At 36.7% G+C, this 14,894-nt stretch overlaps 1 protein-coding gene across 3 annotated transcripts in view; it reads left to right on the top strand.

Moving 5' to 3' along the window:
* The window catches only part of LOC113049001 (small G protein signaling modulator 1-like), a 33,885-nt gene that overhangs the window by 13,368 nt on the left and 5,623 nt on the right, over positions 1-14,894 (top strand). For 2 of the 3 annotated variants that reach the window (XM_026211006.1, XM_026211007.1), the window contains exons 4-18: positions 5,139-5,301; positions 5,582-5,734; positions 5,854-5,921; positions 6,947-7,092; positions 8,331-8,468; positions 8,683-8,807; positions 9,505-9,572; positions 10,858-11,021; positions 11,663-11,792; positions 12,670-12,796; positions 13,175-13,239; positions 13,363-13,508; positions 13,913-14,041; positions 14,444-14,626; positions 14,762-14,833. In XM_026211006.1, coding sequence (XP_026066791.1) covers positions 5,139-5,301; positions 5,582-5,734; positions 5,854-5,921; positions 6,947-7,092; positions 8,331-8,468; positions 8,683-8,807; positions 9,505-9,572; positions 10,858-11,021; positions 11,663-11,792; positions 12,670-12,796; positions 13,175-13,239; positions 13,363-13,508; positions 13,913-14,041; positions 14,444-14,626; positions 14,762-14,833 — 1,877 coding nt within the window. Of the gene's footprint in view, positions 1-5,138; positions 5,302-5,581; positions 5,735-5,853; positions 5,922-6,946; positions 7,093-8,330; positions 8,469-8,682; positions 8,808-9,504; positions 9,573-10,857; positions 11,022-11,662; positions 11,793-12,013; positions 12,179-12,669; positions 12,797-13,174; positions 13,240-13,362; positions 13,509-13,912; positions 14,042-14,443; positions 14,627-14,761; positions 14,834-14,894 lie in introns of all 3 variants that reach the window. The other variant, XM_026211005.1, reaches the window with a different exon arrangement.

A 14,894-nucleotide genomic window follows, 5' to 3' on the forward strand; every position in this document is an offset into this window, starting at 1 on the left:
TAAGCTATCTGAGACAAAAGTGATGATTCCCCCAAAAATTTATGTAAATTCTATTATTTTCTCTCCCTCATTGTTTCAAATCAGGATGCACTTTTTTCTTCTGTGGATTTCATCCATAGTCATTCAGTCAGTTGGGTCAAAAACGGCTTATTTATCTTCTTATTTAAAGAAATTGTAATCCAAAGGAGAAAGAAATGGTTACGACAGCATGAAGATGAGTAAATGATGATCATCGTTTACAGCAACCTTTCACTTTTCAAGAGAATCAAGACAAAAGCAAGGATACTGGAAGAGAAAAGAAAGAACGCTTAATCATTATGCCCTAATGGATGAACTGCATTAGTGTGTATGTTAACACTGTAATGGTTTAATATTGCTGCTGCTTCTAGTGAAGCACTGGCAGATAATAGGAGATGAATGGAGGGTAGCCAGACTCTGCTGGCTGCCCGTGGGGGAGTAATTAGCCATCGTGATTATAGCGATGTTTACACACCACAGATGGAAGTGTCAACACTGACATTTCTCATCATTGTAGATATGGGACACTGTGTGCAGTACTGTGATGTTTTAAGACATCTCTTAATTTTGTCTCCAATCTACGTGTGGCTTTAAAAGCATGTTGTTCGCCACGCAGACGCTTTTACGTCATTATGTTGCAGAGTAAAGTGCTGGTCAGTGGGAGTGGAAGGGATCGTATATATCCAGGTTTCATTTCGTTCACACTGTGACAGTGTGATTACAAACCATTAGGGCTGGTGGTGGTATGATTCGATTTTTAATGAGCGTTTGAGATCAGGGTCAGGGGGCCGCCTGCTCCCCGTGCCATTTTGTGTCGTGGGGCTTATTTGTTGCTCTGGATATTGCTTTGGAAATGTATTTGGCTGGAATATATTTTTCTTTCTCATGCAGTCTCTCGGTCTCTGCATGTTCACTTTCATTTTACTTTGCATACTGATTTCTCATTTCACTCTCACAGTAAAATGACTGAATTGAGAATCAGTTTGAATAAAAATAATTGAGGCCTGGTTTGCATCCAGGCCATTGTGCATCTAAAGTGAGCTGTAGTCACGAATCATTCTGTAGAAGGTCAAACAAAACAGAAAAGGAAGTTAGAGAACATAAGCATAAAGGAAAAGTTTGGCTGAGATAATGGCCAAAACAATTATCTTTCAAGTTTAAAGTTAGATTTCCTCTCCTGAGTTAAAGATGTATAAAGCAGATATTTAAAGCTGCAGTAGGGAACTTTTGACGCTCTAGCGGTTAATAAACAGAACTCCTTGCGTCTTGCGGAAGAACATCGTAGCCGGAACTACTTCTCTCTGTTTATGTCTATGAAGAATCACAAAGGTACTGGGTTACTCCGCCGCGGTACCCCCGAAGCAATCTAAAATAGTGCGAATATAAACACTTATTATAGGTGCACCCTAGTGATTCAGGACAAGCTAAAAACACGGTTTGGAAAATGGATTCATGCTGTACTAGCTTATTACATACATTTTTCTACATTTTGAACACAAACAAAGTTACGGACTGCAGCTCTGATTGGTTGTTTCTTACCGGGAGCGGATGGCTTTCTGCAAATGGCAATAGGACACTGGGAGGAGCCAGAGGAGCTTGATTTTTTCACAGATTATCGGTCTCATATTCTACTGTCAGGACATAATGACAGGTTTAATAAATATGTAAAAAATATATTTTTACAAAAGTTCCCTACTGCAGCTTTAATTGTGGTTGTTTTTTTGTCAGAGCATGACAGACGCTTACCAATCCGGTGAACATTTTCAGAAATCTGTGTTGCAAGAGTTTTTCAGTCTGTTCTCCTAAACAAGATATATTAGAGAAAATATTTTTATTTTAGTTTTATTTGCATGTTCTAATGTGTGATAATGCTTCAAAACTGTACTTTGATAGCATGATGCAGATGTCAATTTGAGTTCATTAACAAAAAAGAGTAACATCTGTAAAAGCTGTAGTGTAAAATCTATGGGTAAAATGTTAATATTGGGACTCTACTTTTATTAAAATTAATGAAATACAGTATCACACAATTAGATAATGATAAGCAGGTAAAACCATGTATAGCATTTAGTATTAAGACGTATGCATAAATGCTGCAACTTATTTAACTATTACGTTTTAATACATATTAATAATATAATAAAACATCATTTATAGATCCCACATTTCTGCCAGAATACCATGAGGCAGTTAGTGTAACTACTGTAAATTTATGGGGAAATCTTTCTAAAGGGATTTTTCATGGCATTTTTATATATAAAAATATATTGTGATATTAATAATTATCATTTTATTACCCAGCCCCGAAGTTTGACCAAACATTTCTGTCATTTATCTTTCCAAAGCCTTTTTTCTTTCTTTCCTTCTTTCCCTGTTTCTAGGTTGCACTTTTGGAAAGTAGTCTGCTCTACTCTTCTGAAGCCGTACAATCACTTTATAAGAGGAACTGACTCATATTTAGATTGTTATTCACTGAAGAGCTCTCCTTTATGGTTCATTTTTTAATTTTGAATTTGCAACAGGGTCATTAAGTTTCCACAAAATAAGTTTGATATTAGTAAGAAAAGTTTCTTAAGCACCTAATCAGCATATTACAATGATATCTGAAGGATCGAGTGGGACTGTAGACTGCAGGTATGATGCTGAAAATTCAGCTTTGATCACAAAAAATGGCATTTTAAAATATAATGAAAAACATTATTTCAAATTGTGATAATATTTCCCAATATAACTGCATTTTTGATTAACGATAGAGTGCAATCCAAACCATTCATTCTTGATCAGTCACTAGACATATGGAAACCTGTGATATTAAATGCAAATCATCATTATCCCCGTTACATCATATCTTGAGACATCTTGATTAAAGGTGCCCTAACATTTAAGAGATTTGAAGGGACAATTTTCAGTGAATAACAACTTTAAATTAGTTTAAAGTTTCATAAGCAAAGCTATTGTATTGTCACTTTAATTAAGCATGTTTTCCTTTTTGATAAATAGAGGCTTCTGGAAACAACTTATTTTTGTAGAAACAGTCGTAATAAGAGTTCTGAATGACATGACGGTGAGTTGAAAGTAGATTATGTTATTTTAAATGAACTAAAGATCCTCTCAGTAGTTAGTGTGTCTTTAGAAACATGTTAAAGACCTTTTGAACCTGTTTGATGGTCCGTGCATCCACTCATTCATTTCACCCGCTCTTTTTAATCTGTGTTTTCTCTTTGGTCTGAATCCATTTAGGCCGGTCAAAGAGAAGCGATGAATACAGTATCAGATGAAAGCGGCTGCTGTGTTTGTATGGATGTGCATCATCTCTCTGAATTGTTAAGAGATTTTAACCTGAGCTGTAGACTGGTTTATCTCTCGGGCATTTCCGTCTGACTTGGACACGAATAATGATAAAACAGCTGATGTTGTTCCAGAGCCCTGCCCAGCTCTCAATGAGCGCAAGTGCTCCATCAGTGACGGTTTCCATGGCTACACAGGCTTTCCCCCGACCCCATCCTCGCAGATTCATAAGATTAGTCCTGAGAGAGCTTCAGTATGAGGTCTGCAGTTACTGCCACGTAGTGCAGTGTGTCTCAGTCCACGACGTATCTGTGGTCCTTCTGGTGTTTTAGTTTGACTACATATTTGTATTACATTTATTCATTTAGCAGATGCTTTTAATCCAAAGCAATTTACAAAAGAGGACAATAAGCAATCAAAACCAACAAAGGAGCAATGATATGTAAGTGCTGGGACAAGTCTAGGTTAGCCTAAGGCACAGTACATGTAGCAAGATTTTTTATAATAGATAAAAATAAAAATTGTAGAATGGATTAGAAATAGAAAGTGCAAGTGTTAGAGGGTTAAGTTGTTTTTTATTTCAATAAAAATAATAGACAATGAAGGTAATTTTTTTGTAATAAATAACAAGAAAACAAGTAGATATAATAGAAAAAAATAGAAGATAATGCTATTGTCAGGGGCTTTTTTCAAGAAAACAAGTAGTTAGAATAGAAATGGAATGGAGAGTGCAAGTGTTAGAGGGTCAAATTGTTAAAAAACAAATACAATAAAATTAGAATGAAGGGTGCTAGAGTTAGGGTCAAATTGACGTTTTTAGTTATGTATTAAAGCATTTTCTAGATTTTTTTTTTAATTGTAGATGTTTCGATTTTCACTGGTCAGTTGCTGTATTCTCCATTCTCCAAGTGTATTTGCATAATTAAAGCTTAACTGTATAATTGACACTTCATGTACACTTTTCATGCTTTACTCTTCACATAATTTAAATAATTGATGCTTAGAATTTTTTTTTTTCTGTTAGCTCATGTGTTCAACAGTAGACAAAAACAAGAGTTATAATGTACAATCAGCCGGGTTTTATCACAAAATAAACCGTCCGTTTCACATCTGGGTCTCAGGGATTGTGTTGCAGTAATGCCCAGCCGACTGTACATTATCCCCTACTAATAATACAGTATGCTTGAATATGTACACTTTTTTTTAAGTTTCTGAAAGCAGTCTCATATGCTCACCAAAGCTGAATTCTTTAGTAAAAAGTACTGTAGAATTTTGCAATATAATTTTTATTTTTTTTTAATAATTTTTTTAAATGTAATTTATTCCTGTGTCGGCAAAGTTTTCCTCAGCCATTGCTTCATTCTTCAGTGTCCCATGTTTGTTTAGGAATCATTGTAATATGTTGATTTAGCGCTCAATGGGAAAATGGGAATCAATGGGAAAAACATTTCACTGCTTAAAGTTTCAGTATAAATCATGATGCAGTTTTTTTTGGATTTCTCAGAATTCTTTGATGAATAGAGATTTCAGAAGAACAGCATTTATTTGAAATAGGAACATTTTTGTAACATTATAAATGTTTTCACTGTTACTTTTAATACATTTAGTACATCCTTGGCTGAGTGTTTGTATTAATTCCTTAAATGAAGTCTTTCTGACCTAAAACATTTTAAACAGTAGTATAATTTCCGGATGAGCACATTAACGTGTTTTCACTATTTTTGTTTCTCTGATACACAAAAAGCCTTTCATGGACATGGACAAATATACTAACATGTTCTTTCTTCTTTATGTAAAATGGTCTATTTATGTGTAAATGTATGTGTGTTTAGCTGCTGTTGAAGCCTGTGTGCTTCATGGGTTGAAGCGGAGAGCTGCTGGTTTCTTGCGAAGCAACAAGATAGCTGCGCTCTTCACCAAAGTGGGCAAAAGCTTCCCTCCAGCTGAAGAGCTGTGCAGAAAAGCCCAGGAGCTGGAACTGGTCTTTGAGAGCAAGTGAGAACAGACTTTGTGATCTCCTCCAATAAAACACACAACTCAGACTTGTTTAAAAATACAATAAAGCAATAGTACAAACCTGCAGTGTGCTTGCTTTCTGCAGCTCATAAATACCACCAACATATGTCCTCAGGCAAATTGGCAGTAAATATTATTCATGAGAAGAGTAATACTGTATGCTCAGTAGTACCAACCCAGTGGACAAAAATGTATTTAAATGCATGGGAATTGATTTTGACAGTTTAAAAATGTTTTATTGATTTGTTCTTCTCTTCAGACGAAGTCAGTCTCTCTCATACAGCGAAAGCACCCGTAAGATGCCCAAAGTCCTAAACTTCTCACCTCAGGCCGTCAGACATGTGTGGATCCACACCGCACTCATTGAGAAAGTGTTAGACAAGATCGTGCTGTACCTGGTGGAAAACAGCAGGTGAGAAAGGTGGCATAGAGAGATGAAGAGAAAGCAAGCTTGACTAGTTTCTTTTAGGTACACTTAAACTTGCCAGCTTGCATTATATTAAATTAAAGTGACTTTTAATGTTGTTTCAGTAAGTTTTATGAGAAGGAAGCTATCCTAATGGACCCTGTGGATGGCCCTATCCTTGCCTCTTTGTTAGGTAGGCATGCTTTTTATACATCATTCTCAATCTTCATGCAATCTTGTGCCATGCACTGTTTTAAATCGTAGTGAAGTCCGTAGCTATGTTTCCATCCAAAGAGGCAAATTTAACTTGTGCGCAAAACTGGAATATCACATTTGCATCAACATTTGCAAATAAAGCACCATTTCCATCCAGCGAGTCAAAGAGAACAAAATCGGCACTTCCTGATAATAAAATGACTCTAAATTGTCATGTAAGACATTAATTATACAGGAATACTTTTATGACAGACTTTCCTCAGGCATCTCAGAAAGGCCAAAACCACATTTAGATGCTGTGAGCGAGATTGGTCCACTGGTTAGTCAAGTTATCCCATCTCATCGCGCAAAGTCACATGACTTTTTCAATGCGCATGGTAGAATATATTCAGTAAATGTGTTTCCATCATAGTTTATGTGCATTTGTTCTTATAAGAATAAAAAGTTTATCCTACTCAGTTGTGCGCATACATTTTGCACATTTTTAGAATTTATGCGCATCTTGATTTCCATCCAGCGTTTTTTTGTCATGCGATCAAAATGTGCATAAAAATAAGTGGATGGAAACATAGCTAGTGATCAGCTCATTTTTTCACACGCTGAATGGAAAACTAAACCTGGTGGACAAGAGAAATATTTTATACTGAAAAGGGTGTATTAGTAAAGTAATAGATTGCTATATTACTTTAAATGATCCACTAGTTAAGTTTATTATTTTACCCAATATCTGTGTTCTACATATTTTTGTTATTATAGTTTCATCCCGTTAGCTTTGCAACATGCCAACATCAAATTCTATTGAAATCAGTTGTGAGTCTTCCATGCAGAGCACTAATTATGTGGAACATTTGAAATCATTCACTAATGAAAGGATGCTGCAGCTGCCTATTGAGGGAGGCAGCTCACTAGGTTTTAGATGGGGCTATTTTGTGTCTTATTGTTTCTTTTGTATTCCTGGCTAATTGTGCAGATAATGTGTGTTCAACTTCATTTCTTCTTTAGTGGGCCCATGTGCATTGGAGTACACTAAAATGAAGACGGCAGATCATTTCTGGACGGATCCTTCAGCTGACGAGTTGGTGCAAAGGCATCGTATTCACAGTGGCCATTGCCGACAAGACTCTCCTACAAAGAGACCTGCCCTCTGTGTGAGTGACCTGTGATTGCATAAATGGGATTAACACAGTTTTTTTGAGTTTAAATACTTATCCCAGTTGATTGTGCAACTATAAGTAAATGTGTAGTTCTGTTTAGTGCAGATGCTGCAGAAACGTCATCACAATTGAATTATGTGCAGGGTGATATATTGATCTTAGCATTCTGGGTTATGGCACTTTACACAATATTTAAGATGGTACATTCTTAAATAAAAAAGGTCAAGAATAAGAGCTAATTTTTTAATGCACTGATATTCTCAGTCTGTTTGCACTTAAAAAAAATTAGCAAAATTGAAAGCTCTTGTGCATTTGAATGAGATGGAAGTGCCATTTCAAACTAAATGTTCAGGCCATTTGAGATTCACTTGATGTATCCAACCGTGCCTCAAGGAAATGTCAGGGATCAAAAACAGTTTATAGTCAGTCAATTGCAGGTAACATTGACGTCATAATACATAGTGACGTTGAGTTTTTAAGCATTACGCACCAGTACTTTCAACATCTTAAAGCTGGTTATCAGTTTTGGATGTTTTCTTACACAACAGTCTGCGCAACATAGATAAGGCAAAATAAATGCCATTTCAATATTTCATAACAAGACCTTTTAGTTTGTGTATTTGCTCTTGTTGGGTGAGGTTCTAGCCTTCAGTGCGGTACACTTCATCTCAGGCTTCTGAAGAGGGTTGTGGTCCATAAGAGTCATGCAGTGGTCTGTGTGTTTGAGTGTACGGAGTATGAACCTCCACTCAAGAGATACGTTTCACATCATTACCCAGCTCCATTACCAAACACAGCCGTCAGATTCCTGACTGATCACCCTCTCTGGTCATCGCCAACACCCACACAACAGCAGGACACACAACACTTGTTTTTCAACTCTGATAGATCTGACTGCACTGCACTCCGGGCTTGTTTTCTAATGTACTTTTATTACAAAAAACCTGCTAGTGAGCTGTAAAAGCCCAGTTTTTGGTGCTGAGTGCCTTTTTGATATATGAAAGAGGAGATGCAAGTATACATCTAATGACTCACCAGCGGCCACACATTTATCCACCTTGACAGATAGATGTAGTGGTGTATTGTTAGGAAAACAAGATTAATAGCTCCTATAACACTTTAACTGTGAATGTTGTCTGGTTACATTAGTTGCTGATGTAATGTTTTGCTAGAAACACATTAGGTTAACGATTGCCCTCAGTTCTTAATAATGTGTGCATGTGTGTGTTCAGATTCAGAAAAGACACTCCAGTAGTAGTATGGATGAAAGGCCATCTCCCTCCCCCTCTGCCAGAGACTACGTGGAGTCTCTTCATCAGAATTCCAGAGCGACCCTCCTGTTCGGCAAGAACAACGTTCTGGTGCAGCCGGTGAATAATGCATTAAACAGCTGTCAATTATGACAGATCTTTAGGGGATTATTTCTGACTGCATATTTTATGTAAAAATTTAATTATAGTTTGCTTTATTGTAATTGCATAGAAAATATGTAATAAACTAGCAGAAAACATTTCACAAGCAGCATTTCTTATTGATTATAGTGCAGTTGCCTCATAATGTGGGCTTCTGTTGTGGTGCTTTCAGAGGGATGATATGGAAGCAATCCCAGGGTACCTCTCTCTCCACCAGACGGCTGACTGCATGACTCTGAAATGGACGCCAAATCAGCTTATGAACGGCTCCATGGGAGATCTCGACTATGAGAAGAGGTGGGACTCTTGAATAAGCAGAACAGTTTGTTCTTTTAAGAAAATGTAATGTATCAATGATCTTGATGAAGAATCAGAGTATCACAGGATATGATAGGATGTAATATATTACAGGATTTTTCTCATTCCACCATAATACAAGGATGCAATCTCGACACATCTCAGTGAAACGTTCCATTCTTAATCTTATAAGTAATGAGAATCATTTTTAAATCTGTTGTTAACAAAAGTGAATTAATATTTAAAAATCTTTAAACATGCAGATTTCCTGCGAAACAAAAGCTCTGTGGTTTAAGGTTTAACATTTGAAGCCAAAGTAATGCATTTATTGATTTGTTAAATGTTTATAATATGATATTGTATAATGTTGTTTTATGTATATATTTTTAACTACAGTATATAGACAGAGTGGCATTTTTCACTTTATACTAATGCAAATATTGACTGTAAATGCATATTGTGAAGCTGGTAGAAAAAAAAAATTCTTATTTTTATTTATTTTATTTATACAAAAAGTTACCCCTGATGAGTGATTTCTAATTTCATGCAGAAATTGAAACAAAGCATGATTTATTTTTTCTCTCTTAAATTAAAAACTTTTTGAATCCCTGAAATGTAAGTATTTGTATGATTTTATGTTGGTTTCTATTATTCGTAGTAATGTTGTTCACGCAAGCAAGTCTCTGTTTTCCTGCAGTGTTTACTGGGACTATGCCATGACCATCCGCCTGGAGGAGATTGTGTACTTGCACTGTCATCAGCAGGGTAGGCCACATTGTGCCAGGTTGAAAAACATCCAGCTGGCACCCAAAATCACACATCCTGCAGTTCTTACCTGTCCATAATTCTGACAGATTAGTTTGAATAATTCATATATAATAGGAGTGGGCAGTCTTCCCTAAATATATAATATCACAATTGAATAACACAAAATCACGATACATGATCTAAATCACAATCTTCCCTATTTTGAATTGCACTATTGAGAATATCCAGACTGGAACTGGAAGGCTATTAATAAAAACACAGTATTGCATTAAAAAAACTATTTCAGTTAAGAGCAGTGAGTGATTTTCTGTCTTTTGTTCATTGATTAACGTTAATGACAGACAGCAGTAGGTTTATTATGCTGTTTCTTATATTATGGTATGCACTGATCTAAAATACCTGATTTCTTTTGCAGTTGTTTATATTCACTTAAGACATAACTGACTGTCATTATTTAAAATATTAACTAATATGCACAGAACGTGCCGATGAAATAGTATCTTTCGCAGCGTTTATTAACTCTTTTTTAAAATAAAGCATGTTCCTCAGCAGACTGCATTTTATGACATGCACATTACATGATTGAACTGATTTGGGCGTTAGCGCACCAAAACACATCGCTTTAAAGGAATGGAACATCACATGGCACAAAACAAAAACTGAAACTAAAATTAGATTCTTCACATTAATGCTGCTAGCTCACATTGAGTGGTTTTTTAAATACTTAACATATAATATGACTGTAATGTGATAGTACAAAATTCTCCAACATTCATGGACCCTACAGAGTTTCTGAAGGCTAAAAGCATATCTAACGTTAATCAGTATCTAGTCTCTTTTGGTGAAGTAAATCTACTTGGTTGTACTCAAATATTCAGCCAGTGTCCTCAGTTGTACTTGTCCTTTTCAAATTCATCCAAGCACAAGACCAGCGAACCGATGAGAGAGAGTAGAATTAATCAGAACATAATTGTTTCTGGAGAAAGATGAGAATTTAAAGTGAGGCTTTACTCAGATTCTGAAGCAATGTAATTCTGTTAACAATGCCAATGAATGATTCCTTATTGTACAGGCTGTGTAATGGCTTCAATATTAAGAATATTATGATGATTCAGATATTAGATACAGTTAAGAGAGGAAATGTTTTGCATGCTACAGAAGAGTTCACTTCAAGTATTTAACCTAGTAATATGTGATAGCGAGAGACCGTGTCCTTTAAATGTCAATGAACATGTCACTTTATTTCATATTAATTCCATTGTGTATGTATTTTTGTTTGCAGTGGACTGTGGGGGAACAGTGGTTCTGGTTAGTCAGGATGGGATTCAAAGGCCACCGCTTCGTTTTCCCCGCGGTGGTCACCTCCTACAGTTCCTCTCCTGTCTGGAAAATGGGCTGCTGCCTCACGGACAGTTAGACCCGCCGCTTTGGTCCCAGAGAGGAAAGGTGAGGAAGTGATCTGACACGATACACTTTTCTCCAGTATGCACACTTACTCTAAATTCAGAATATGGACTTCCATTAGGATTATAACTTTTCAGCATTTTACGATGCTGTGTGAAAAATATTTTCATTATTTGACCAAGTATTTTTTATTAGTGTCCTCTGTAAGAGAGTAAGAGTTTCTTTATGAAAGAAATCAGTGCTTTTATTTAGCAAGGATGCCTCAAATTAATCAAAATAACAGTAAAGAGATTTGTTCCAAAACATCTTTTTTTGTTGTTTTTTTATTCAAATAATCCAAAACATTTCATGGTTTCCACTTAAATATTAAATTGCATAAAAAGTGTTTTTTTTTTTTTTTTACATTCATAGCAATAAGAAATGTTTCTTGAGCACCAAATCTGCATGTTTGAATGATTTCTCAAGAATCATGTGACACTGGAGTAATGTAATTTCTACGGTATTATTTAGATCAAGTACAATCTCTTGTATGCATTGATTGATTAATCTGTCAATTGCAATTCATTTTGTGTGTTACAAATTAATTCTAAATGGAAAAAATTATTTGTTCCACTATAGATTGCATATTACTAACCATCTGCAGTCATGTATATTGAACTGATGCTTCACTTTTCGTTTTCCAGGGTAAAATATTTCCTAAGCTAAAGAAGAGATGTCCACAGGGATCCTCAGACTCTGTCTCAGACAAAGAAGAGGAAGAAGCAACCGATTATGTCTTCCGCATTGTTTTCCCAAACAGCCAGTCAGAGTTTGGTAAGAGACTGAATCATGGTATCAAACAAGCTTTTGAGCCAGTAAATGTTTCCCGATTATGGTACGGTTATTTTAATATCAGCTTTTAGAAGTGGATAGTAGGAAAAAAGGACCTCTTGTATCCATCTAGGTATTGTTTGTCATTTTGGTTTTTAACCATTCATATGTCATCCGTCACAAACATTCCTTTGGTTTTACAGAGATGTTTTGACTCATTACAGTGACTTTTACCCAGTCCTCCCATCTCTCACTGGGTACTGTCCTCCTGGCCCGGTCTCTCTCCCTGAACTCGAGAGGGCTGTGTCTTCCTAAACGGCAGACGCTGGTGATGCCAAAGCGCCACTGCAGCTCCCCGGGAGAGTCTCCATCCTCCCCTGAGCTCAGCTGTAATTCTCCCTGTCACCACTCATTTATGTGTTCATGTATCTGTCTGATGCGCCAACTTCTTGCTGGTTTATGCTTGCTTTTATGGTCTCTGCGTCTGCAAGCAATCGCTTAGTTGCCAGTGTGAGTTTTCTGTTTTGTTCAGGAGTCCTCCTCCAGTGAAATTTAGTCACCCTTGGTTAATTGTGGGGTAATGGTTGAGTGTTTTCCGGGAGACTTGAAATTTATGTTTACTATATAATGAGCATAAGCGTTTGTAACGGTAATAGTGGCTTTTAAATCTGACATGGACTGTGATCCTGTTCATTTTGAGTGTCACGGCAGCCATTATTACTTCATTAAATCCATGCAGTCTGATATTATTGCAATAATTTTTTTTTAAGCTGGGTGTAATAGTGGGTTCTCGTTGCTCTGCTTTTAGCTACATAAGTTCCTTTTTGTATCGAGATTTTCAATGAATAATCAGATTTCTCTGTGTGTGTTTGTCTGTTAGTGGCACCAGAATTGATAGATCAGGGAGCAAACATGTGGCACCCAACACCAAGGAAATCATCTTGCTCTTCCTGCTCACAGAGTAGTTTCTCTGATGGAGCACCGCCCAATGGATGCAATCATGAAAGGTACAGTGACAGAATGATTGTAATTGTAAAGTCCATTTTGATTCATTTGATTAGAATTGAAAGGAAACCTGCAGATGAATAAGAATAAGCGTCTGAGGTACAAAGTAGAATTTACATTTAATTTGGGTAGAAATGTAAACTTTATAACAACTACTACTACTGCAATGACTATTTTTATTATTGTTGTTGTTGTTGTTGTTGTATTTTTTTACATTTAAATTTACTACCCAAAAATCACAATTGTGTATTACTTCATACTCAAGTAACATCTTGTTGTTTATATGTAAAACCTATATGTTACGTGCACAAAAGTAAAATAAACCTAAATTATGTAACTGTTAAACATATATTTAAGGGTAAAAAATTTCTTATTTGCAGGGCCCCTCTGAAGTTGCTGTGTGACAACATGAAGAACCAAATCATCTCTCGGGCTTTCTATGGATGTTTGTATCCGTTACTCATAAATTTATCGTCTTACAACACCATCTTTTTCCATCAAATGTGACCTTCACATTCTCAAATTTCTTTCTTATTCAATCAATCACACACATATTTTGCCCTCTCAGGGCTGGCGTACTGCCGTCACCTGTCCACGGTACGCACTCACCTGTCTGGCCTTGTCAATCACTCTATTGTGGAGCCAGATGTGCCCAGTGATGCCTATGGAGGCCTCACGACAGAAGTGTGGCAGAAGTTTATTCAAGATTGCAGTGTAAGCATGCACAAGCACACAACAAACCTGTCTGCAGTCCAAAACAGACATATTTAAATGAGCATCTTCGCCAGACACTCATTAATATTCATTTGTCCCTAATCAGAGTTCTCTCAGTTCTATCACATAAACAGTATGTTTGGATGACTAATGCTGAGAGCTTGAGTGCCAGAGTGGTGGCTCTAAATGTTGCAAATCAATATCAAATCGATACAGAAGTAGCTAGTGTGCTTATATGCAAACCAGTGTGTATGTGTGTATATATATTGGTTTGACTGATAAACAGTAAAAAAAGGTGGAAAAATATAAATACAAATAAATGAATTAAAATACCATTTGTACCATTTTGTGCATGGAAGTCAGTTTACCCATTTTGGCGTCAGCGTGTACCTGCTCTTCTGCAGACTATTGAGGAGAAGGAGTTGCTGCGGCTAGTTTATTTCGGTGGAGTTGAGCCTACTTTGCGAAAGGAGGTCTGGCCTTTCCTGCTGGGTCATTACCAATTTGGGATGTCTGAGGCTGACAGAAAAGAGGTAAGTGTATTTTTTTGGTAAAACCATCCACTCAAACAGTATTAAGGTACAGTCATGTTTACATTGCCAGGCCTAAATTCTCCAGGGAAAATCCCTATGCAGATTGGAAACTCAGTGTTTTTCATGCAACAACCTTTAACTGCAAAAAAAATGTGAGCATGACTTCAGTCTTTATTCTCTTTAAGATTTCCAGTGATTGTCCTGGAATAGGCAAATATGTCATCCAGTCAGTTGATTCCCTTACCTCTGATAAATGCATCAAACATTTCGTTTTTGTCAACTTCTTTCCAAAGCCAGATTAATTGGATTTCAGATAGTTTGTGAGTCAAAGCACTTGTTACGTTGTTACTGAGTGGATTTCATTGTAAGATGTTGCCGTCTCTTATACTCTGAACTCTGCAGGTGGATGAGCAGATGCGGGCAAGCTACGAGCAGACAATGAGCGAATGGCTGCGGTGTGAGGCCATTGTTAGACAGAGAGAAAAAGAACAGCACGCTGTGGCGTTAGCCAAGTGTTCGTCTGGGGCGAGTATAGACAGCGTCACACAGAGAATAATGCACCGTGACTCCACCGTCAGTAATGAGGTCAGTGTCTCCGAGTGAACTTCTAAGACCAAAATGCATTGTTGGCAGGCACTGAAGACTTCAAGTCCAGACTGAAAGGTTTGCTTTAGATTTTTTGTAGTATTTACTCAAGGATGTGTTGTGTTTGTCATTCAGTCCTCGCAGAGCTGTAGTTCAGGCAGGCAAAGAGATTCCAGGCTGCAGAGTGACTCCAGCAGCAGTACTCAAGTAAGATTAAGACTTGATTACATGAATGTTTGACATTTCCTTAAAACTTGCATGCGATTAC

This window comes from Carassius auratus, chromosome 30, assembly GCF_003368295.1.
Source record: "Carassius auratus strain Wakin chromosome 30, ASM336829v1, whole genome shotgun sequence".
Lineage (NCBI taxonomy): Eukaryota > Metazoa > Chordata > Actinopteri > Cypriniformes > Cyprinidae > Carassius > Carassius auratus.